General features: G+C 38.8%; 1 protein-coding gene and 1 long non-coding RNA gene across 2 annotated transcripts in view; one reads left to right on the top strand and one right to left on the bottom strand.

Annotated features, from left to right (window-relative positions):
* The window catches only part of BUB1 (BUB1 mitotic checkpoint serine/threonine kinase), a 42,916-nt gene extending 23,458 nt beyond the window's left edge, over positions 1-19,458 (bottom strand). The window contains exons 1-10 of the mRNA XM_077843337.1: positions 19,325-19,458; positions 15,342-15,401; positions 15,124-15,262; positions 13,919-14,115; positions 10,766-10,809; positions 9,617-9,717; positions 7,661-7,713; positions 7,381-7,565; positions 6,009-6,160; positions 600-859 (exon numbers count right to left, since the gene is read on the bottom strand). Of these exons, the coding sequence (XP_077699463.1) occupies positions 600-859; positions 6,009-6,160; positions 7,381-7,565; positions 7,661-7,713; positions 9,617-9,717; positions 10,766-10,809; positions 13,919-14,115; positions 15,124-15,262; positions 15,342-15,401; positions 19,325-19,350 (1,217 nt within the window). The 5' untranslated portion in view covers positions 19,351-19,458. The remainder of the gene's footprint in view (positions 1-599; positions 860-6,008; positions 6,161-7,380; positions 7,566-7,660; positions 7,714-9,616; positions 9,718-10,765; positions 10,810-13,918; positions 14,116-15,123; positions 15,263-15,341; positions 15,402-19,324) is intronic.
* On the top strand, positions 18,944-24,020 carry LOC144280878 (uncharacterized). Its single transcript, XR_013349309.1, has 2 exons — positions 18,944-19,158; positions 22,082-24,020. It is a non-coding gene; the product is annotated as an uncharacterized LOC144280878 (long non-coding RNA).

Genomic DNA, 24,020 nt, shown 5'->3' with positions numbered 1-24,020 from the left:
TTTTTTCTAATGGATCAATAAAATTGTTCTGTGTAAAGGGAGCATGCCAAAGTCACTAAAGGTAAAAATTTAAACAGAGCAAGTTATTGTAACATTAATTATAATTTCTGAAATATAGGAAAATGCTTCAAAATTGAGGAAAAAGATAAGATTTTGGCATATTGTGTAATAGATATGAATCCCCAATTGCTCCTGGTGAAGACAGAAGGATTATGAGAACACATGTCAAGAGACTGTCTGGACAGGAATAATAACTACATGTATTCAGTTAAAGCCAGCAGGAAAGGCAATTTCAGTTTAATAACTGAATACTTTCCAGTTACAAAAAGATTGTTAAGTTTCAGTGTACTGAAAATTTTTAATTCAAGGTTAAAGTATGAAATGAAGTAAATACCCTAAAAAAAAATTAGAGTACTAAGTCTGAAAGATTTGGAGTATTGTGGTAACATGGTTTTTCAACAACATGCCCATCTAAAAATTATTTTAAAAACAGGAAGCACTCATCTTTTACATACTGTTCTTGACACTGCAGAACATGTTAAAGAAGCTGACAAATGCCATTCATGTAGCTATCGTCTCAAGGACTACTTTTGCCTTACCTGGCATCTTTTCTGGCCTCTGTAAACATGGAGTCTGTCACTGGTTGAGCTGGCAAAGGAACAGGAGGAAACAGACTCTGGCTGATGGCTGGGGACACGAAAGCAGCAGTGACAGCATTTGCCATAGGAGGAATAACAGGAGTCGCCTCTCTGGGTTTCTCTCCTATGTTCTTTGAGGTCTCATGATTGATGGCTGGAAGAGACGGAACTCTCAGTTCCTGCTGGGAGCTTACGCTTGGCCCCATAGATGCTGGATTAACCTTTCATGTTAAGCACACAAACAAACAAACAAACAAAAATACCGCAGCCAATTAAATCCAGGATATTACTAATTAAGTACTACAGCTTTTCGAAGAATGGTATCGGTCTTCAGTGGCTTCCTTTCCCCTTGTATCTCCATCCCCCCTTCAGGTATTCTGAAATAAACAGCCAACAACAAAGACCACTTTACATGATGGATGCTTCTGTAGCTTCTTTTTTTATTTTTTTTTTTATTTTTATTTATTTATCTTTTTGCTTCTGTAGCTTCTTAACCACAGATACAACTGGCAGCTCATACTTCTAGCCACTGAAATAACCAGCCCCTACAGTTTTATCAGTATTTAAGAACTATCTTATATCTCTTAATTTTGGGAAAGGACCAACAAATCAATGTCATCAAATGCTCATAATGGTATTCCTTCCATTAAAATACACCTGGTAACTATTTTCTCTTGAATGGATAGAAAATGTGAATATAAATAGCAATAATAGCTGCCACAAAAGCATGGCTCACAATGGGAAGGTTACTAAACTCTTAACCTAAAAACCTTTGTTTTTCTACTTACATGTACTTAGACTGTAACTGTGCACTTTTATGTTAAAAAGTTAAAGGAAAAAAAAAAAGTTAAAGGATACAAGAGTTATTAATTCCTCAGCATAAGAAAATATTCTCACAAATGGTTAAGAAAAGCACTAAATACCTAGGGTAAAAATAGTTATTTCATAAACAAATGGACAAAATATAAAAAGTTCACCTTTACTAGTTATCAAAAAAATTAGAAATAATCTATTCCATTTTCTCACTACCAAACTAAAAGATTAAAAATAATCATAATATTCAATTCTGAAGAATTATTTTGAAAAAGAACAATCACACTTTCTATACCAGATATCAAAAATTACAACAAAGCTATGGTAAATGTACAATATGGAATCATCAAGAAGAAACCTTATATTAACCAAAACAAAGGTACAGACATTTTAGAAACTGATTTTGTATATTAAAAATTAGTATGCGATAAAGGTATTTTCAATCAATGGGGAAAGGCTAAGTTGCTCGATAAATGTAGGGGCAGGTGGTAACACATTTGGGAAATATATCCTTATGCTATCAAAACACAAAGTCCGATGCAGGGAGGCTTTTGGTTAAAGACAGTGGCTTAAACATATGCTTTTTCATCTACTCCCTCTGAAACCTCCCCAAAAGGATAATAAAAAAAATTCTAACACCTGAAATAGCAGGCAGAGAAAGCTGATTTGTGGAAAAGCTCATATATTTAGCTACATCTCAGAATGGAAGTGAAAGTGGAGCTAAAAGCAGGAACACCCCAAAAATTGATTTCCTTCCAGAACATCATGCCCAGCCAAATTATTGCACAAGTGGGAGGGAAGAAGATGCTTTAGACATGCAAGTGATCTCAAAAAATCAATATTCATCTGTGAATTTTTTTAAAAAATTCTTTGGGGGGTACCTGAGTGGCTCAGTTGGTTAAGCATCTGCCTTCAGCTCAGGTCATGATCCCAGGGTCCTGGGAGTAAGCCTTGCATCAGGCTCTGCTTTTCCCTCTCTTCCTCCCTCTCCCCTTGCTCATGCTTTCTCTCTCTCTCTCTCTGTCAAATAAATAAAATCTTAAAATAATTAAATTAAATTAAAAATCTCTTTGAGACTGTGTGCCACCAAAATGGGGATGATAAAAGGAAACAATACCATGGGAACTATAAAATAAGCAGGGATACACCAGTAGAGAGAAGTGAGGGGAGGACAGCTTGCTTGTAGGCCAACGTGGAGGCAGAAAGGCGACTCTGGGAGGCATGTGGCCAAAAGAAGTGAAACAAGAGCACATCTGATGCATTTGAACATAACGAAAGCATTATTTCTAGATACTTCCGAGAGTCTAGAGAAATAACTGATAAGTAAGTACCACAAAAACATAGCAAAAGAAGATAATGAAACAATTATTTTAATAATTTCCTGGAACTATCTAGGGAAAAGATAAATTATATAAGAAAGGAAACCCAACTATATAAGAAAAATATACAGCAATCCAACAGAAAAAGGAACAAAGTACATCAAAATCAATTAAAAAAAAAAGAAAGTCACTAAATATTTTGTTAAAGTCCAAATTCACCTGTGATTGGAAAAAACAGATCAGATGGTTGAAAATATTTAGGATACCTAATGTTAGCTAAGTGTATACAAGACACACATACTTTTATTCACTATTATGTGAGTGTAAACTGGTAAATTTTTGGAGGGGAGATACATAGTATCTTAGGTACACAGACTTCAGCAGCAATTCTACTTTTCTGTATCTTTCCTAGAGAAGTATTGTCACAGGTACAAGAATGCTCAGTGTAGCATGGTTTGTAAGTTTCCAATGACACATGCCCTTCCTAAAAGGTAGGACAGAAGACTGCACTGTTATTAAAAAGAGTTACTTCTCTATGTAATAACAAGGAAAGATCTGTAAGATGGGTTAGATAGTAAAATCAGAAAGTAAGTCTTATTTATATAGAAACTTCAATTCTATACATATTTATGTGTTCATGCTCAGTAAAATTCTAGAAAAATGCAAACTACAATATTGGCAATGAAGAACATTCGTTTATATACATGTAACTATATACATACATGCATACATACATATATATACATCTTTCCACTGCTTTTATAAAATCATATGGTCATGCATATTTACTTATTAAAAAAATTTTTTTTTAAAGATTTTATTTATTTATTCATGAGACACACAGAGAGAAAGAGAGGCAGAGAGACAGGCAGAGGGAGAAGCAGGCTCCATGCAGGGAGCCCGACATGGAACTCGATCCCAGGACTCCAGGATCACACCCTGGGCGGAAGGTGGCACTAAAACTGCTGAGCCACCCAGGCTGCCCTGGTCATGCGTTTTTAGAATTTTCAAAATATGTAAGAAATTAAGGTATTACTGGATAAGTTACATGTACAAGAATGAAACTGGATCAGTTTCTTACACCACACAAAAATAGACTCAAAATGGATTAAAGACCTAAATCTGATACTTAAAACCATAAACTCCTAGAATGGAACATAGGCAGTAATTTCTCTGACACTGGCCATAGCAACATTTTTTTAGGTGTTTCCTGAGGCAAGGGAAACAAAAGCAAAAGTAAACTGTTGGGATTGCATCATAATAAAAAGCTTTTACATAGCAAAGGAAACCATAACAAAACAAAAAGTCGATCTACTGGGAGAAGATATTTGCAAATGATACATCCAGTAAGGGGTTAATATCCAAAATAAATAAAGAATTTATACAACTCAACACCAAAAAAAACAAACTGGATTAAAAAGTGGGTAAAGGACCTGAATAGACATTTTTCCAAAGAAAATATACAAATGGCCATCAGACCCATGAAAAAATACTTATCATCAGGGAAATGCAAATCAAAACTATAATGAGATATCACTTCATATCTGTCAGAATGGCTAAAATCAACAAACATACGAAACAACAGGTGTTGGCAAGGTTGTGGAGAAAAAGGAACCCTCATGCACTGTTGGTGGAAACGCACATTGGCACAGCCACTGGGGAAAACAGTATGGAGATTCCTCAAAAGATTAAAAATAGAAATATCATATGGTCTTGTAATCCCATTACTGGTTATTTATCCAAAAAATGAAAACACTAATACAATATATATAGATAAATCTATGTATCTATAATGGAATATTATGCAAGCATAGAATAGGGATGAGAGCATGTCATTTGTGACAACATGGATGGACCTAGAGGTTACTGTGCTAAGTGAAATAAATCACACTGAGAAATACTGTATGATTTCACTCATATGTGGAATTTAAAAACCCAAATAAATGAATAAACAAAAAGCAAATCAGACCTACAAATACACAGAACAAACTTACAGTTGCCAGAGGGGTGGAAGGTAGAGGGATAGGTAAAATGAATGAAGAGGAGTGGGAGATACAGGCTTTCAGTTATAGAATGATTAAGTCATAGGAATAAAAGATATAGTGGAAGAAATATAGTTGATGACATTTTAATAGCGTTGTATGGTAACAGATGGGAGCTACACTAGTGAACACAGCATAACATAGAGAGAAATTGAATCACTATCTCGCACATTTGAAATTCAAGTAACATTGTATGTCAACTATACTCAAATTTAAAAAAAAATAAAGGAAAGAAAAAGAAAATGAAAGGGTGTGTGCTTGGAATGTATCAGGAAGCAAGACAAATGCAACATGGCTTTCTAAGAACAAAGGGGCAAGAAAACTTTTGGGGTGATGTATAGGTTCACTCTTTTTTTTTTTTTTTAAAGATTTTATTTATTTATTCATGAAAGACACAGAGAAAGAGAAGGAGAGAGGCAGAGGGAGAAGCAGGCTCCATGCAGGGAGCCCGATGTGGGCCTCAATCCTGGTACTCTAGCACCACGCCCTGGGCCGAAGGCAGGGGCCGAACTGCTGGGCCACCCAGGGACCCCTATATATATGTTCACTATCTTGATTGTGAAGACAGTTTGTGGTTGTATGCGTGTCAAAACTTAGCAAATTTTACATTTCTGATATGTGTAATTTACTGTATTTCATTTACATTTCTATGAATCTCTTAAATAGAAGAAAATTCTAAAAAAGAAATTAAGATGTTAATCTTCATTGTATCCTATATCACAGGTATATATGTACTATGTGAAAGTTTAAGCAACCATTATGTACCTTAAATTTATCCTCAATTTACCCCATCATTAATAATTTTAAGAAAATACATGAGTCTAACAATTTCATCACCTTTCCCCCTTCCAACATGAAACAATGGCAAAAAAAAAATAAATATCTTGATAATTACTGAAATAATTACATTCAAATTCTCATTATATGAGTTACTGTGCAAAATTTTTTTAAAGACTACACATATGAATACATAAACATAAATATGTACATATAAAAACATACACAATCTGTAACTTCCTTTTCTCATTTTACATTTTGAGTATCTTTCTGTGCCCAATTGTAAAAATTTGGAATGCTGGTAGTAGCTACATTAGCATCAGAATTAAGTCTAAAAATATGGCCCAGAAAGGAGCAAGTAAAAAATGAAATCATTTCCACTGGGCATGGGAAGCACCCAGCAAAGAGCACACACATACCTCAGACCTTTCCTGGAACTCAGGCAGATTCTCCTGGGAAGTCTCCACCACCTGATACAATTTCTTATGAAGTTCATCCATTTTCTGTTTTAACAGTTGTTCTTCAAAAGCATTTGCTTCTTTTCTTTTCATATAATGTCTGTCTTCATTTACTTAGGAAAGAAAACATGGTTTCCATGCAAAGTTTAAACTCAGGTCATCAGAGGAATACACAGAAAATGAGTGAAACATTATTTTGGGGATGGCAATTTTTTTTACTGGTCTTTTCCATGTGTATTAGGTTATCAGAACAGAAAGGTGTATTACTTCTTAATTGTAATTTTTACCTGCCTTTAAGTATGGTTACTTGTAGGTTCAGGGCATATAGGTTATAAAAATTTACACACTGATCAATAAAATATTTGGTAATAGCACAGTATGCTATCAATCAGTTCTTCTAAAATAGTCATGGTCCTGCAAGTCATTTGAAAATGGAAGTTTTTAAAAGAGCTAAAATCTCTAGGTGTTTTCTAAGAAGAAACAGGAGCCGAATGTACTGAAAGGTCAGTGTCACTTGCAGTGACTGCTTAACATAACCACCCCACATACAAATCAAATCCCTTGGCTGAGACGTTAGGTCACAGTGTGAAAGAAAAATGAATCTGTGCATGACACAAAATGGGTTCTCCATGAGTGTTAGCTGCCTGTTCTCTCAGTTGTTGAACAAGTGAAAAATGGTAAGCAAAAAAAAAAAAAAAAAAAAGGCCAACAGAGCAGTTATCCAAATGGCTTAGATGGTATAAAAGCCCTCAATGAACAAAAGTTCACTTTCCTCTCTAAAGTTGACATTGTTACAGCAAAGATGAGCTCAGATGTTGGTGTTAGCACTCAGGGTTTTCCCACGAGGAATGAAACCTGACATGCTATATAGCCATAAACGACATGGCCCTTTGATCAGAGGATTCCATCTGACTGTCTCCTTTGTCATGCTTACAGATTTTAGACAGTCTCTTCTCCATTCCAGTTCCTCACCTGATCCTTTCATAGTAAAAATAACTAACTTATAGGTTTAAAATTACCATATTCAGAAATTCAAACCCATACAGATAATATTTAAAAGCTTAAAATATCAACTAAAAGGCAACATTGGTATACCTATTTTATCTATATCAGTGCTGTTTCAACTCTGAGCTTTGCTGTCACGACAGCAGTTGAGTCCCTAGACAAATGTGGCTACTTGTATTTAACAAAGATTTCTACGCTTCTCACAGATGAGCTAGAGACTTTACAGATTCTTTCAGCTTAGTCAGTTACCTGTTTAAAAAGGTAGTTTACTCAACGGTTATTATTTTAAATGACAATAGAGTATTTTAAATCATAAGAGTGCAAGTACCCCACTGTTCATGTTTTCTCCGTTGATTGTATTTCTGGGCTCTCAGCTCTTCAAAGGAAAATTCTGATTCTCCACGAATAAGCTTCTCCTTGCAATACATAACAACCTGCTGAACATCAGTTCTGGCTGCTGCAGATGCTTGTGCAGAATAACCTGATTTAGAAATCAGGATCACCCTTTGTTCCCTATAATGGGGAAAAATGTATTATTTACCACAGTATACTACTAAAACAGCTCTTGAAGGAAACTAAGTAATAGATACTGCACAGGTTATACTTGCTTTTTTGACTCTTTATCACAAGCTGAAGACATTACCCCAGAAACTTCTGAACCCTAAAAAGACAGAGAAGAAACATAAGTATTCACTTAACTGATGAGAAACTAGCACCCAAATTATTTCATAGAACAATATGAAAGTATTGGAGGAGCTTCTTAATCATCACTAGGTTTATCTGTTTTTTATTTTTAAAAGATTTTATTTGTTCATTTGAGAGAAACAGAGCTACCAAGCAAGCACAGGAGGAGGGGCAAAGAGGGAGGAACCCAAGTAGACCCTGTGCTGAGCACAGAGCCTGATGTGCGGCCCGATCTCTTGACCCTAAGATAATGCCCTGAGCTGAAACCAAGAGTCAGATGCTCAACCGACTAAGCCACTCAGGTGCACCAATCATCAACTAAATTTATATATGTTCTTTAATTTAATTATTAGTTATTGATTAGTTATTGATCTTATAACTTTTATAACTAAAGAGTCCAATAAGAAAGTGATTTAAAAAAAGTTCTTCTTGGGGGGTACCTGGGTGGTTCAGTTGGTTAAGCATCTGACTCTTGATTTCAGCTCAGGTCATGATCTCAAGGTTGAGATCGAGCCCACTTAAGATTCTCTCTCCCTCTGCCCCTCCCCTGCCTCACTCCTTCCACCACCTCTTCGATAAAAAAAATTACTACTTGGTAGTAGAGAAGGGCTCTTATTTCTCTCCAACTGACAGACTAGGAGCTGGACCAGTGCCAATGTGTTATGGGATTAATATTCTAAAATTCTTTATCAATTAAAAAAAAATCACAAAAATTCCCTCCTGGTACTATTCTATTCTCAGGAGTTCCCAATGCTACTACTGATTCACTAAATAAATATTTATTGAATATCTCATTCATGTCATGTCCTGAGCTAGGTCCTGGAAATGTGACCAAAAATAAGATCCATCTCTGCTGTCTAAAAGTTTACATAATTGGGGCAACAGGAAGCAATGAGGCTGGTAAATGTGTAGAATGTAAAATGAGATCGTTTGAGAATCTAAGTTAGAAATGCATATTCCATGTCTAGGAATGTGTTACATCAATAAAACTTGCACATGTGCACTAAGAATTCGTGGATTTAGCTTAGAAGAGGTCCTTAGCAAACTGAAAGAGCAATTGTACCACAAAGAGGAAATCTTCTGGAAAACAAGGCTGAAGGAAGCAAAGACTTGAGCAGAAGAGATCATAGCAGGGCAAAAATCTCAAGGAGGATGAAGGACAAGTACAAGTAGAAGACCATTTTTCCCAATTATAATGGCAAGGAGGGATGCAGTTACATTTACTGGTTAGTGGCAGAAAATTGACAGATGTCATCTAATGGTTTTTGTTGTCTCGTTTAAACACTCTTATTGTCAGCTCCTGAAGGAGAGGTTAGAGACCTCTAGGTCTCAAGTTTGAGAGAAGTGAAGTTTAAAATCATTACAAGGTGGCATTAGAGAGTGAAAGGGGACACATAAATACATAAAATATAAAGAATAAACCAGGAAATTGGAAACATAATTTCTGGAGAGGAGTTAAAGCCCTGTTTGAAGTTATAGGCACCATCTTTCCAAGCTCTTGAGTTTTTTAAACAGAGCTCAGGAACCTCTAGGTGGGTATTGTCCAGTGCAGGAGGGATTCTGGGGCCTAAGTGAGGAAGGCTGGTAGACAAAGAAGAGAAGCTGCTAAGGAGGAAGTGAAGATAAAAGGTTACATAGTGGGGGCCCCTAGGCCAAATAAACACAGGAAGCTAAGGCCAGACTGTAAGTTATTTAAATTTAATATTTGAAGTGAGCAGTGGTAGATGACGACAGGCCACAGGTGCAGGTGGCTGACAGAGAGGTTAGAATCAGAGGGATAGTGTCAAACAAATGAAATGTCAAAGTGGATGTGAAAGGCACCTAGACGACCGTTAAATGCCATTCCCCATTTCCACACAACCCATGAATGTTATTATTACCTGATTCTTAGAAATGCAGGCTGAGTTATTTCCTGGATTTGATTTTGATGTCATCATTTGGTTTAAAATCTGAGTATTATGCAGAGGTTCTGAGGTTCTTACTACAGGAGGAAAAAAGGATGAAATAAAGAGAAACAAGGGTAAGATCATTATTAAATAAAATTATTACAAATACTTTCCCCTGGTCTTTCAGTAAGTAGCATAAGAAATAAAACAACTCATTGACCACTGTCTCAGAAAATTGTAACTAAAACATTTTTTTTTAAGATTTATTTATTCATGAGAGACAGAGAGAGAGAGAGAGAGAGAGAGGGAGAGAGAGAGAGAGAGAGAGGGAGGCAGAGACACAGGCAGAGGGAGAAGCAGGCTCCATGCAGGGAGCCTGACATGGGACTCAGTCCCGGGTCTCCAGAATCACACCCTGGGCCAAAGGCAGCTCTAAACTGCTGAGCCACCTAGGCTGCCCTAAAACACTTTTTAGATAAGAGAAACATTGTAGAGATAATTTAAACAACAGGATAGGATAGTTGATACTTATTTTTTTTTTAATTAAATTTATTTATTTATTTATGATAGTCACAGAGAGAGACACAGAGAGAGAGAGAGAGAGAGAGAGAGAGAGAGAGAGAGGCAGAGACACAGGCAGAGGGAGAAGCAGGCTCCATGCACCGGGAGCCTGATGTGGGATTCGATCCCGGGTCTCCAGGATCGCGCCCTGGGCCACAGGTAGGCGCTAAACCGCTGCGCCACCCTGGGATCCCCAGTTGATACTTATTGATGTCAAGAACAACATTTCTATAAAGAACAACAACATTTCTTTAAAAGTTGCATTAAACACTATGATACAATTCAGAATAGACAGATTCTCGGATTCTCGAGTAAGTCTTGTCCTCTATCTTGGGCAATTTAAATTTTTTTAAAGTCCTAAAAATATAATGAAATCAAGTTTTCTTGTGGGTTTGCTTATTTAAATTGTTACAATAGAGCTCTGCTCTCCAGAGATTTTTTGCAAGGCATTATTACCAGGGCGTCTTCCCCATTATCTAAGACAATCCAGTCAATAAATACCAGATGAATATTTTTAGGGAGAAAAAAAGGCAGTGCATATCAGAAACTAACAACTTAGACATTTAGAAAGTACTATTTTACCTTGAGTTGGCAAATGCGTTTCGGTGAGGCGTGCCTGAAATAACCTGAATGACAGGAGTGAAGGCATCAATATGGATTATAAATTTAGTTTAATACATATTTGTATTAAAGTGAAAACTATATCTATCTAGATCGATCTAAACCTATCAAGATAATAAACAAACAAACAAACAAACCTATCAAGATAGCCAATCATAAGCTAGTTAAGACTGAGGTAAAAAAAAAAAAAACATGAGAGACACCTAACTCTGGGAAACGAACAAGGGGTCGTGGAAAGGGAAGTGGGCGGGGGGTTGGGGTGACTGGGTGATGGGCACTGAGGGAGGCACTTGGCGGGATGAGCAGTGGGTGCTATGCTATATGTTGGCAAATTGAATTCCAATTACAAAAAATAATACAAAGAAAAAGATAGGTCAAGAGAGAACGTAAAGTTGAACATCAGAATTGCTTCAAAATTAAAAAAAAAATTCTGGGATTTTCTTCATATCCAATACACTACATTAGAAAAACTTCCACTTTTGCCTAGTTTATGTTAGTATTTCTTTTTGTTTAAGATTTTATTTATTTATTCATTAGAGACACAGGCAGAGGGAGAAGCAGGCTCCATGCAGGGAGACTGATGTGGGACTCAATCCCCGGTCTCCAGGATCACACCCTGAGCTGAAGGCAGGCGCTAAACCACTGAACCACCCAGGGATCCCCTGTTATGTGAGTTTAAGAAATACTAACATAGGGGATCCCTGGGTGGCTTAGCGGTTTAGTGCCTGCCTTTGGCCCAGGGTGTGATCCTGGAGTCCCAGGATCGACTCCCACATCAGGCTTCCTGCGTGGAGCCTGCTTCTCCTTCTGCCTGTGTCTCTGCCTCTCTCTCTCTCTCTCTGTCTCTCATGAATAAATAAATAAAATCTTTAAAAAACAAACAAAAACCTCACATAACAAATGTACCCTCTTTCTCTGTGTATCAAGCACAAATGTTACAACATGGGATGCTTGAGCTCCCTATGTTAAGCATTCTACACATCTGGAACATAATGAACATATAATGTTTAGAAGTAAAAAGTCCAAAACTTAGACTACTACTCCAAAAGGCAGATATATTACTGTTCATCTGTGAGAACTTTTTTTAAATATGTCATTTCATGGCACCTTTGCACACCAACTCACCTGCCAAGTAATATGCAATTTCCAAACCTAACATTTTTGGGTGATGTGAGCAAGAATGTATAGTATAAAGAGATGAAAAGATGTACAACCAAATGCCAAATCTTTTGAGTCTTAATTCAAACAAACCAGTAACTTAAAAAAGAAAAAAATCTACAATGTTTTACATGATGAGGAATGACTGAATACTAAAGGATATTAAAGAACCATAGTTAAAATTGGAGGTTTGAAAATGGCATAACATTCTGTAAAACAAAAAAAAAAAAAATCAAAAAAAAAAAATCACTTTTTAGAGATGTTTATGTGTTTGGGGTAAAATATTTTGCTGTCTTGGATTTACCTAAAATTCCTCTGCATAGAAAGTCATGATCAAACGTTAGTATTTATTAAAAATAGGTGATAGGTAAATGGGAAGTTCATTATACTAATTTTTTTTTTAATGTATGCTTGAAAATTTTCATAATAGGGACGCCTGGGTAGCTCAGTGGTTGAGCATCTGCCTTTGACTCAGGGCGTGATCTCAGAGTCCCTGGATCAAGTCCCACATCGGGCTCCCCTCAGGGAGCCTGCTTCTCCCTCTGCCTGTGTCTCTGCCTCTCTCTCTGTCTCTCATGAATGAATGAATGAATAAATAAATAAATAAATAAATAAATAAATAAATCTCTAAAAAAAAGAAAGAAAAGAAAATTCTCATAATAAACTTTAAAAAAAACATGAGTACTGTAGCAAAGCTGAAAACAATGAGTGATTAAATGCTGGTTTAATAAGTTTTTTCATATACTGCTAGAGAGGGGGCCAATAAAAAACTGGTATTACCTTTTGAGTAGGTAATATAGTTATAAGTACCAGAAAACTTAAAAACTCTCATACATCCTTTGATTAGTTTCAATTCTGAGAATCTATCAGAAGGAACGAGATAAAAATAGGAAATATATTGGGAGAAAACTCTATAATAAAGGAAAAAGACTGAGACAAAGCTGCAGGTGTATTAAAGCAGTGTAAATCCTTTAACAAGCAGAGAAAAACATGCCAACTAAAATGCCAGGTTTCTTCTGTTTCTTTGGTTTTCTGTATTTTTAAAATTTCCTGGGCAGCTGGGGTGGCTCAGCGGTTCAGGACCACCTTTAGCCCAGGGCATGATCTGGAGATCCGGAATCGAGTCCCATGTCAGGCTCCCAGCATGGAGTCTGCTTCTCCCTCTGCCTGTGTCTCTGCCTCTCTCTTCTCTGGGTCTCTCATGAATAAATAAATAAAATCTTAAAAAAACAATAAATAAAAATTTCCTAAATGAGGTATATTAAATCACAGAAAACAATAAAAGTTGTGAAAAATAAAGTTATTCATTAAAATATTCACTATGTTGCTCTTTATAAAAATCAAAATGTTGGAAACACCTTCAACGTCCATTTAGAGACCACTTCAAATATGACATAACTCTGGGACAGATTTTCACCTACTTTATAAGTAGTATAAAAATTCATAATTTCTTAAGGGCAGTATAAAGCTCAATATACACAACAGATAATACAGTATGATTTACTGTTAAAATATACAAATCCAAGGATGCATACATAGGCATAGGAAAAGATAAAAGATAACCGGAAGGCAATGCACCAAAATGTTGACTGTAATATTTCTGGGCAGTTTCCTTTTCTTTATACTATTCTGTATTATTCACATTTTCACAATGAGAAGGATTTCCCTGTATAAACAGATAACAATAAAGGATTTTTAAGAGCAAACATGACATTTTCAAGTAGGAAATACCATGCAGAGTTTTTTGTTTTGGTGTTGTTTTTTTTTTTTTTTTTTTTTTTTTTTAAGATTTCATTTATTTTTTTGAGAGAGAGAGAGAGAGAGAAAGAGAGAGGGCATGAGCAGGGAGTCGGATGCGAGGCCCAATCCCAGGACCTCAAGATCATGGCCTGAGCTAAAGGCAGATGCTCAACCAACTGAGCCACCCAGGTACCCTGAGTTTTATTTTCAAACTACCTGTAGTGTTGTTGCAGCAGCTCTCTTGGTTCGGCCTGGTTTTGAAGTCCTCTTCGAAACACAGCACTGGCATGCTGCAGCTCTCCCTGACCTTCCAGATGCCCTGCCCAGGCTACATAGAGAGGAGATGACATGGTCCCGATCCCATGGTTGTACAGAAACTCAAAGAACTGATGAAGATCACTGTTGTACTCAGCCTACAGAAACCCAAAGCAAACAGATATAAGAACAAAGGAATTGCTGGTCTAGGTATGGCCCAGAGCCCAGCCACCTTCTATGCACAGTCTTCATGGAGGCTTTCTAACAGCAAACCTAAAAGTTAAACTTATTCCTTTTCTTAACATTCAGTGTCCCCCAAATTACCCACACTATTTCCCAGGGTAGTGACTTCCATAATGACTCATGATATAAGTGTTATGGTTGTCTTAATCAAGCTTGCTGAAGTGCCATAGGGTGCCTCAAATACTGGTATTTTGTAATTTAGTGAACAAATCCATTTTAACTCTATCCATTCATGATTACTAGAACTCATGCCCTCAAAGCCTTCATTTCAAGACTGAAGAGACCCAACTTTTTAAAGCTTAACCTGAAGCAGCCTTATTCTTTTAGTACTAAATTTACTTCCTGAGAATTAATATTTTCTTAATTATTTACAATGAATCTAATTTACTCCCAGGAACCCTCTGAGTACCTGGCAGTGGGAGCTTATCTTTCCATCCTCACACACCTCTTATTCAACAAAACTTTTAATTTAATGATTTCTATCTCATGTCATAATACTTACTTGATAGAGGAGGAGGGTTTTATTTATTTTTTATTTTTTTAAACATTTTTTTTAAGATTTTATTTATTTATTTATAGACACAGAGAGAGAGAGAGGCAGAGACACAGACAGAGGGAGAAGCAGGCTCCATGCAGGGAGCCCGATGTGGGACTCGATCCTGGGTCACCAGGATCACACCCCAGGCTGCAGGCGGCGCCAAACCGCTGCCCAGGAGGAGGGTTTTAAAATCAAATTCTTGACTCTGTAATACAGAAGCCAAAAGCTTCTAAAATACACATCTCAGGCCATACAACTTTAAAAAATTTTTTATTACAAACAGAAGAATTAAAACAAGACGATCTAAAATGATCTTAAAATCTGGGGAAATAAGCAAAAGTATAATATGATTACAGTTTGATTATACATCTGAAAGTATACTTACAAATTTTAAACAATAATTGATGAATCTTGGGTCATTGTGGTATTTCTTCTTATCCAAAAACTCCTTCATTAAATGTTCTAATAAAGTTGTCAAGTATTCCTTATTCTCAGGAAAATTCTCTTCTACCCACTGCATGTAACTAGAAAAATATAGATAGCATTAATTTTCAGGGCAGCATATAGTTTGTTTAGAGGAAAAAAAATAAACTAAATGCTAACCTTTCCCATTCACCAAGTGGGTCATCGCCCTTGTAGCTCTGCATATGGGCTTCAAACATTCTAGAAAAGAGAAAAATATGCACATAACTTACTAGGGATGATTCCTAAAAGCAAAAGATTTTTTTTTCATTTTATATGTCTCATTTATACACCTTAACATGAAAATCTTAAATACTAGTTCAGATGCTATATTAAAAATTAAAAGATTATTCACTTGGAAGTGGTCAGAAAACTTAGATGCAGTGTTTTTCCAGAAGAAAGCAAGACCCAAAGCCCCTGAAGCTAGCCTTTATGAAAGAGGCAGCTAGAAGAGGGTCTTGGACTATCCCTAAGAATCTCCTTCTCCTGTCACTGATGCCCAATGTTGCTACCATCATGAGGGGCAGTGTCCAGAAGTTGCTATTCCTCACATGATGGACCCCTCCTCTTGCTGCTCAGGAGCTTGGCTAAGACTTTGCTAGGAGACCTGAGGGGGCTTATGAGTGGGTGTGGGAGCCTAGGGCACCACCAATCAGGTTCTCAGAGAGTTTGTTTTCTGGGCCTCTATGGAACACAGCATCCCTGAGGAAGAACACATAATGGCAATGTTCATAAATCAGCCACCATGGCTCCCTCTGCTTGCTGCTACTTCTGCATATCCAACCACAGCTTAAAAAAAAAAAAAAAAAATCAGCCAGGCAATGAAAGTTCTCTAGGGGCACTTCAGTGTTAGGATGGGGGCAAACGAACAAACAGAAACATGTAAAATAAAGTCAGGTGACATTAAGCACTTAGGGGAAAAACAAAACAAAATGGGAGATGAGGCAAGAGTGTGTCAAGAGTCACAATTTTTAGATAGAGTGGTCAGGGAAGGCCACTCTCTCTGAGGGGGTGACACTTGATCAGTGCCAGGGGGCCATGAAGCTATTAAAGTGTGCTGAGCTGGAAGGATGGGGTAACAACATGTAATGTGCATTTTAAAACATCCCTCCTGTCCCTCCAAGTAAAGGGGACAGAAAATGGGAACACAAGTGGGCAATCAGTCAGGGAGCTACTATAATCCCAGTGGGTGTGAACTGGACCAGGGTGGGAAGAGAGCAAGTACGGAACTTGGGGTGTTTTGGAGAAAGAAACAATGAGACTTGCCTTTGGGATTGCTTCACTGGGTGTGAGAGAGATTCAAGCTAAGAAAGACGTCAGGTTTTCCATTAGAGAAATTACATGACTTTAGAAAAGAAAAAAAAAAAGGATTTGAAAGCAATACTTTCTTCTGGCTATCATATCAGTATACCAATGAAATCAATGTTTCTTATGACTCAAAATCTAGAAGCCAAAAAAGAAAAGGTAGATAAACTAGATAAACTATATACATACATATAGTATATAGTATATATATGTGTGTGTGTGTATATATATATATATATACACACACACACACATATAAAAGCTTCTACATGTCAAATAAAACATTAAGAGTCAAAAGAGAAATGATAAACTGGTATAAAAAAAGAGCTTTTAGAAATTGGGGGGAAAACAATGAAAAAAAAAAGGGCATTCCACAAGAAAATACTCAACCTCTCTCATAAGAGAAATTCACCTCATTCAGATACAATTTCTCAGCTACGAGATTGGCAAAACTAAAAAACAAAACAAAACAACAACAACAAAAAAACATGGCAACCATGTATAGATGAAACATTGAAACAAGCACTCTTACATCTTGCTTGCAGGTAAGAGTGCTCTTGATCCCTGCCAAGGGAACTGGTAATATCTGCCAAAATTACAGATGGATCTACTTTGACCTAGCAAATCTACTTCTGGGACTCTAGAAAATAGATACATCTGTACATGTATGTGCAAAATACCACATGTACAAGATTTTTCACTGCAACTCTATTTAGCAAAATGACTGTCAATAATCCAAGGATCCATCAATGAGAGACTTTTTGAATTGATTATGGTACATGAAATATGTAGTTGTAAAATAGATTGAAAAAGAAGCTCTATAAACTGATAGAAATCTCCAAGGATACTGTTAAACAAAAAAAGCAGTGTATATACGCTCTGCTACACTTTACACGAAATACAGGCAGGAATTGTACACACATATACATACATAACACTCATCCATATACACACATACATGTATGCATATATAGATATACTAATGTATTATTATAATATAAATATATCGCAAAAAGAAACATTTGAAAAATAAACTAGAAAAATGGTTATAGGGATCCCTGGGTGGCGCAGCGGTTTGGCGCCTGCCTTTGGCCCAGGGCGCGATCCTGGAGACCCGGGATCGAATCCCACATCGGGCTCCCGGTGCATGGAGCCTGCTTCTCCCTCTGCCTGTGTCTCTGCCTCTCTCTCTCTCTCTCTCTCTGTGTGTGTGACTATCATAAATAAATTAAAAAAAAAAAAAGGTTATATATATCGGGGGTGGGTGAATAGATAGGTATAATAAATCTCAGTGAATACTTTTCTAAATCTTTTTCAAAAGCTAAATAAATGTATTACTTACTTTTAAAGATTAAGAAGTAATTACTTCTAAATTTTAATCTCCTTTTCATGCCTCAGACGTGAGGAAGTTTTCCCCAAAATATGTTAATAAATAAGCTGCCCCAAATAAACACTTCATATTCCAATACCAACCACATTTCCCTAGTAAAATGGCCTGAATACACTGTAAATTAATACTGAAAACATCCAGTTCACTGGAGCAAATTAGTCTTTACAAAGTCAAAATAAGGTCAGAAATACTTGATTTCCCTTTTTAAAGTGGGGGGAAAACAAGCTTCTAAAAGTGAAAGTTTTGCCAGCTAGACTGAAGGCTAAAGAAGTCTTAAAGCAAACAGGTTTTTGCTTTGGCTGTACTTAATGATCTCCGCCTTCTGGTCCCCAAAAGAGCACATTACCTTGGTGCTGATAAAACTAACCAGTTTTATTTCCTGTCACATACAACTGAACTGCTTTAAAATGCGTTTGAAACAATCTAGATAAATCACCTATAAAGTCGTAAAGCAAAAGTGTGGGAATTTAAAGAAATCGCTAGCAGGTTGACATAAATGATAATAAACATAGCTTTAAAAAAAAAAAAAAGTTCACGTTATTCACAAGACTTTTTTCAAATTGATTGTGGGGGATCCCTGGGTGGCGCAGCGGTTTGGCGCCTGCCTTTGGCCCAGGGCGCGATCCTGGAGACCCGGGATCGAATCCCACGTCGGGCTCCCGGTGCATGGAGCCTGCTTCTCCCTCTGCCTGTGTCTCTGCCTCTCTCTCTCTCTCTCTCTCTCTCTCTCTCTCTGACTATCATAAATAAATAAAAATTAAAAAACAAAAAACAAAAAAAACAAATTGATTGTGGGATTACGGGTAAGAGCTATTGTAAATTCTCTCCCTACTGCAGTTTTTTTTTTTTTTTTTTTGACTGTCTTTGAACGTTTCTCATGAAACCTACACGCAAAGCTTAGGGTTGTTCCTTGTTTTAAGATTTTATTTATTTATTCATGAGAGACACATAGAGACACAGGCAGAGGGAGAAGCAGGGTCCATGCAGGGAGCCCGACGCGGGACTCCATCCGGAATCCCGGGGTCACGCCCTCAGCCGAGGGCAGGCTCTCAACCGCTGGGCCACCCAGGAGCCCCGAGAACTTCGGGTATTTGTTGGGTTAGACATTTTTTTCTCCCAGGGCGGCGGTCCGCCCAGAGCGGATTCCCTGCGGAGATTAACCGAGAGCTCGGAGGGCCTCACGAATGTGGCCATATTCCCCTAAACTGCCACCGTGGTGGCGGCCTGGAGGACGAGGGCCGCGGTCTCAGCGGACAGCGCCAGGTACACGGTCCGGGGTCCTATCCATCACCCACGAGTGGCTCACAGCCTCGCCGGGTGGGAGTGAGGGCGGGGCGGGGGCCTGCACACCCCGAATCCTAGGTTACCCCCACCCCCACCGCGGAGACTGCGCCCCCGCCTGCCCTCATCCCACCAGACCCACACTTACTGAAAGACATTTTCCGGGTTATCCATGGCGAGAGGACGCAGGCCAGCAGCAACTCCGCGGCCCCAGCGACGAGCCGCCGCGGATTTGAATCTCCCGCGCAGCCGCACTGGGCGCAACGAGCGTTGGCACGGCGTCTGGCGATTGGCCTCGGCCGCACACGGGCTGGCCAATCGCCGGGGCAGTTGCCGGGCGACCTTTGTCCCGCCTCCCTCCGGCGCGCCGCCGCTTCCTCCCACTCCCGCGCGGTCGCGAGTCCCGCAGTGAGCCCGCAGACCGCTCAGTGCGGTTGGCTCCTGTCGTACCGCGTGGGGAGGGGGAGCCCTGCGACGTGGGCGCGCGGCTGGTAGATTGTGCACGGCAGGGACGCCCGGGTGGCTCCGCCGTGGAGCCGCTGCCCTGGCCCCGGGCGTGATCCTGGAGACCCGGGATCGAGTCCCACATCGGGCTCCCTGCGTGGAGCCTGCTGCTCCCTCTGCCTGTGTCTCTGCCTCTTTCTCCCTGTGTCTCATGAATAAATAATTTGTTTAAAAAAATCTTAAAAAAAAAAAAAAAGATTACACGTGGCCTATGAAAATGATGGGTTAGCACCCTCGCAGACTTCTGGGCTTGATGGAACAGATCTGAAAGGCTGTAGGGGTGCCCCAGAGCGGAGGAGGGGGCTGTTTCCTACATCCAAATGGCGATTAAAATAAGAATGGAAGAGTTTGGATAGATTGTAGGATGCCAACAAGGAAACTTTCAACATCTTCTGTGGAACTGGGAGCTCTGGAGACCCAAGTTCTGGAGAATTATAAACAAAGGGACTTGTGAAGGAGTCCAGATGTCTAAGAAGGAATATGTGGTATGCTGATAACTTCCTGCCTTAAAGTGAATTTGGAAGAGTCAGCCTCAGCTCCTCTGCCCCTTGGACTTTAATGACTTCCCATCCTGCCTCTTCAGGTTGTTTCAAAAGTCACATAACAGTGCAAGTAAATACAGAGAGTTATTAATCTGATTACCTTCCTTTTGCAGAAGCTGTGTGGGTGTTTGCTCTCTGAGAGCCCTTAACAAATCTCTTTAAAAAAAAAAAATAATAGTGGCTGTTGGAAATCCTGACTCTCACAGTCAAGGGTTCCTTCCAGAGTGTGGACCTATTTGAATCTACAAAAGAATCCGATTTGTAGCCCTTAAAATGGAAAGGGCGCTCACTCTGGGGTCTTTAGGCAAATGTTAGGTTCTGCTAACCATCACAGGAATTAATAGATTGTTGCACTTATTTAGGCTTTCTTTTTTTTAAATATTTTTAAAACAGATTGTATTTATTCATGAGAGACACAGAGAGAGAGAGCGAGAGAGGCAGAGACACAGACAGGGGACAAGCAGGCTCCATGCAGGGAGCCTGTTGCAGGACTCAATCCCGGGTCTCCAGGATCACACCCTGGGCTGAAGGCAGGCGCTAAACCTCTGAGCCACCCAGGGATCCCCTCACTTAGGTTTTCACCTTGCATCTGACAAGATGCTCCATCATCAATTAGGAAATGTTGATTATCCATCATATGTATACCAGGTGTCATTGGACACCTAATACCTAATTACAACCTTGTGTTAGACTCAAACAGATCCTTCCTTAAGAAGCTAGGAGCTTTGTCTGGGAGATGAAGACACAGTCATAGATACTATTTAAAGGTGGTATACATGTGTATTAGGTGCCATATTACTGTTCGGATTATCAGGGGATCCAGAGGAGGGAGGGTAAATGGGGACTGTCTGTCACATAAAACTTCATGAGGAAGGTGGAGCTTGAATTGGGCCTTGAAGGGGGTGGATCTCTCCCTTACTGGCATAGCAATTTTTAAATAAGTGGCTTTGAAAGTTTCTCATGACACCTGCACACAAGGTTTAGATTTTTTGTAAGTTAAGACTTTTTTCTTCCAGAGTGGTGATCTGCCCAGGGTAGATTCTATTACAAAGAATAAAGGAGAATTCCCAGGGCCTCACAAATTGCCCAAATCCCCCTAAAGTGCCGCTTTAGCCATAGCCCAGGTGAGGAGTGCGGAGGTGTCAGTGAAGAGTGCCAGTTACATGGTCAGGGGTCCTTTCCTCCACTGGGGAGTGGCCAACCTAGTATGGGTAGGGGTAGGGGTGAGGTGTGGACATACTCCAAAGCCAAGGGAAGAAGAGGAGGGGCAAAAGGAGACAGGACAGAGGGAGAGCCTGGAGGAGGTCATTCTTGGAGAAAGGAGGGTTACTGAAGGATCACCCTGGAGAACTGTTAATGAGTAGTGGAGATTTTTCTTGAAAGACTGGTTTGATGGTTTGATGGCAAATCTTAAATGCTAAATTAAGGAATTTGTACTTGATCATAATAGTAATCGGGCCTTTTGGGAGCAGCAGGTCCAGTTATATGTAAAGTACACCTTTCCTGCTTCAGGGGCAGAAATATGCAGTTACAACTTTCTCTTTCTTTAAAACTCTAAATGAAAACAAATAAAAAATAAAAATAATAAAAATAAAACTCTAATTGATCTGCTGATTTCAATATTAAATTACTAATTATGTAAATTGACTAACAGATTCTCTAAATTTTTAGGAAGGCCAATAGATAAAATATTTTTATATGTATTTGGGTTTTCAGTGACTTGTTATCTCAGTAGCATAATCTCCAAACTTACTGGAGGGATGCCAGGCCATGTCAAGGGATGAACTCCAACCTCAACTTTTCCAAGAAACAGCAAATGGGCAAATGATTCAAACTTTTTTTTTTTTTTTTTTTTTTAGGAAAGGTGGTGAGAGAGGGCCAGGGACAGAGAGAATCTGCTGAATGTGGAGCCCAATATTTGGCTCTGTCTCACAACCCTGAGATCATGATCTGAGCCGAAATCAAGAGCTTAACCAACTGAGCTGCCCAGATGCCCCATGACTCAAACTCTTAATCTGGCTATCAGTTTCTTGATCTGTAAAATGAAAAAAGAAATCTGCTTCCTTTTCTTTGTGTTTCTCTGACTTCCACTATGTTATAACCTTACATGTTTCTCCACTTAATTCCCGGACTCTCTTGGTTTATCACATGATATCAAAGTTAGTGCTCTGTTTAGAAAAGAAAAATGAGTATTTTCCCCTACGTTCTGTCTATTTGACAAATGCAAGTAATCACAGACGTACATTTATCTTCCTTCCTCTGGGAATTTAGAGCAATTTAGAGTAGCAGTATTAGATGTATTGCTGAAACATCATATAAGATTGGATATTTATAATTAGAATAGTTACAGAAAGCTTATGAGTGTTTTAAGGGACTATGGAATATTAAGAATAAAGTTGATATGGAGGAAGGGAGATACAGAAACCTATCTTAGAAAATGTTTTTCAAAGCAGTGTGAAGAAGAGGCAAGAACGACCTCTGGACTGGCCAAAGCCCACATGCCGCTGCATCTTGGAGTCCAGCACTAAAGTCCCGCCTGCCGCTATCGCCACCATGCCCAAAAGAAAGGCTGAAGGGGATGCTAAAGGAGATAAAGCCACAGAGAAGATCTGCAAGGTTATCTGCTAAGCCTGCTCCTCCAAAGCCAGAGCCCAAGCCTAAAAAGGCCCCTGCAGGGCAGCCTGGGTGGCTCAGTGGTTTAGCGCTTGCCTTTGGCCCAGGGCATGATCCTGGATCCACATTGGGCTCCCTGCATGGAGCCTGCCTCTCCCTCTGCCTGTGTCTCTTTCTGCCTCTTTCTCTCTGGATCTCTCATGAATAAATAAATAAAACCTTAAAAAAAAAAAAAAAGGCATCTGCAAAGAAGGGAGAGAAGGTACCCAAAGGGAAAAAGGGGAAGCTGATGCTGGCAAGGATGGAAACAACCCTGCAGAAAATGGAGATGCCAAAACAGATCAGGCACAGAAAGCTGAAGGTGCTGGAGATGCCAAGTGAAATGTGTGTATTTTTGATAACTGTGTACTTCTGGTGACTGTGCAGTTTGAAATACTATTTTTATCAAGTTTTATAAAAATGCAGAATTTTGTTTTACTTTTCTTTTAAAGCTATGTTGGAACACTTCATTGTTGTTTTGGGAGAAGGGTATATATGTCACTAATAGAATATCTCCGGAGCTAGATTGGTAACAAGGGGAAAAACACCCTTCCCTTCTAGTTTTGAGAAACCTCCTCTTGGCTCCCCGGGCGGGGGGCGGGGGGTGGTATTCCTTGATGTTGACACACATGAGTCACCTTGATGGTGTGAAAAAACTAAAATTCATTTTTTAAATGTCCTCTTCTCTCTCTCTGCCTTCAACATAGACTTAACTCCCTTAAACCCAGAGACCTGACCCTAAGAAATGGTTCCCAGTATGTCAGGCAATCTGGACTTTAGAGTGTCACCACTGAGATGACATCCCACAAGAGTTCCTTTTTTTTTAGCTTGTGTATCTTCAGGTTGATAGTTCTGCCATTTTCATTTCATTTCCTGAAAGTCAGGGTCTGCTTGTGAAAAGTTGTTAAACAACATGCTAAATGTGAACTGTCAACCCTCACTCTAAACTTTCCCTGTTCAGAGCATCACATGAAGACTTCACTGGGTTTTATAGTGGCTTTCTGATTTTGGTAGCCTATTGAAGAAGGGAGTTTGAAAGTTGTTGTATACTGTTAACGATCGTCTGCCCATGTCCTGCCTGAAATACCATGACTATTTATGAAAAGTATCTCTAATAAAGCTGGATACAGTTTGGCTTAAAAGAAA

Source organism: Canis aureus, chromosome 12 (genome assembly GCF_053574225.1).
Source record: "Canis aureus isolate CA01 chromosome 12, VMU_Caureus_v.1.0, whole genome shotgun sequence".
Lineage (NCBI taxonomy): Eukaryota > Metazoa > Chordata > Mammalia > Carnivora > Canidae > Canis > Canis aureus.
The sequence above is the reverse complement of the archived record's forward strand: the minus strand, read 5'-3'. Positions and strand labels throughout refer to the sequence as shown.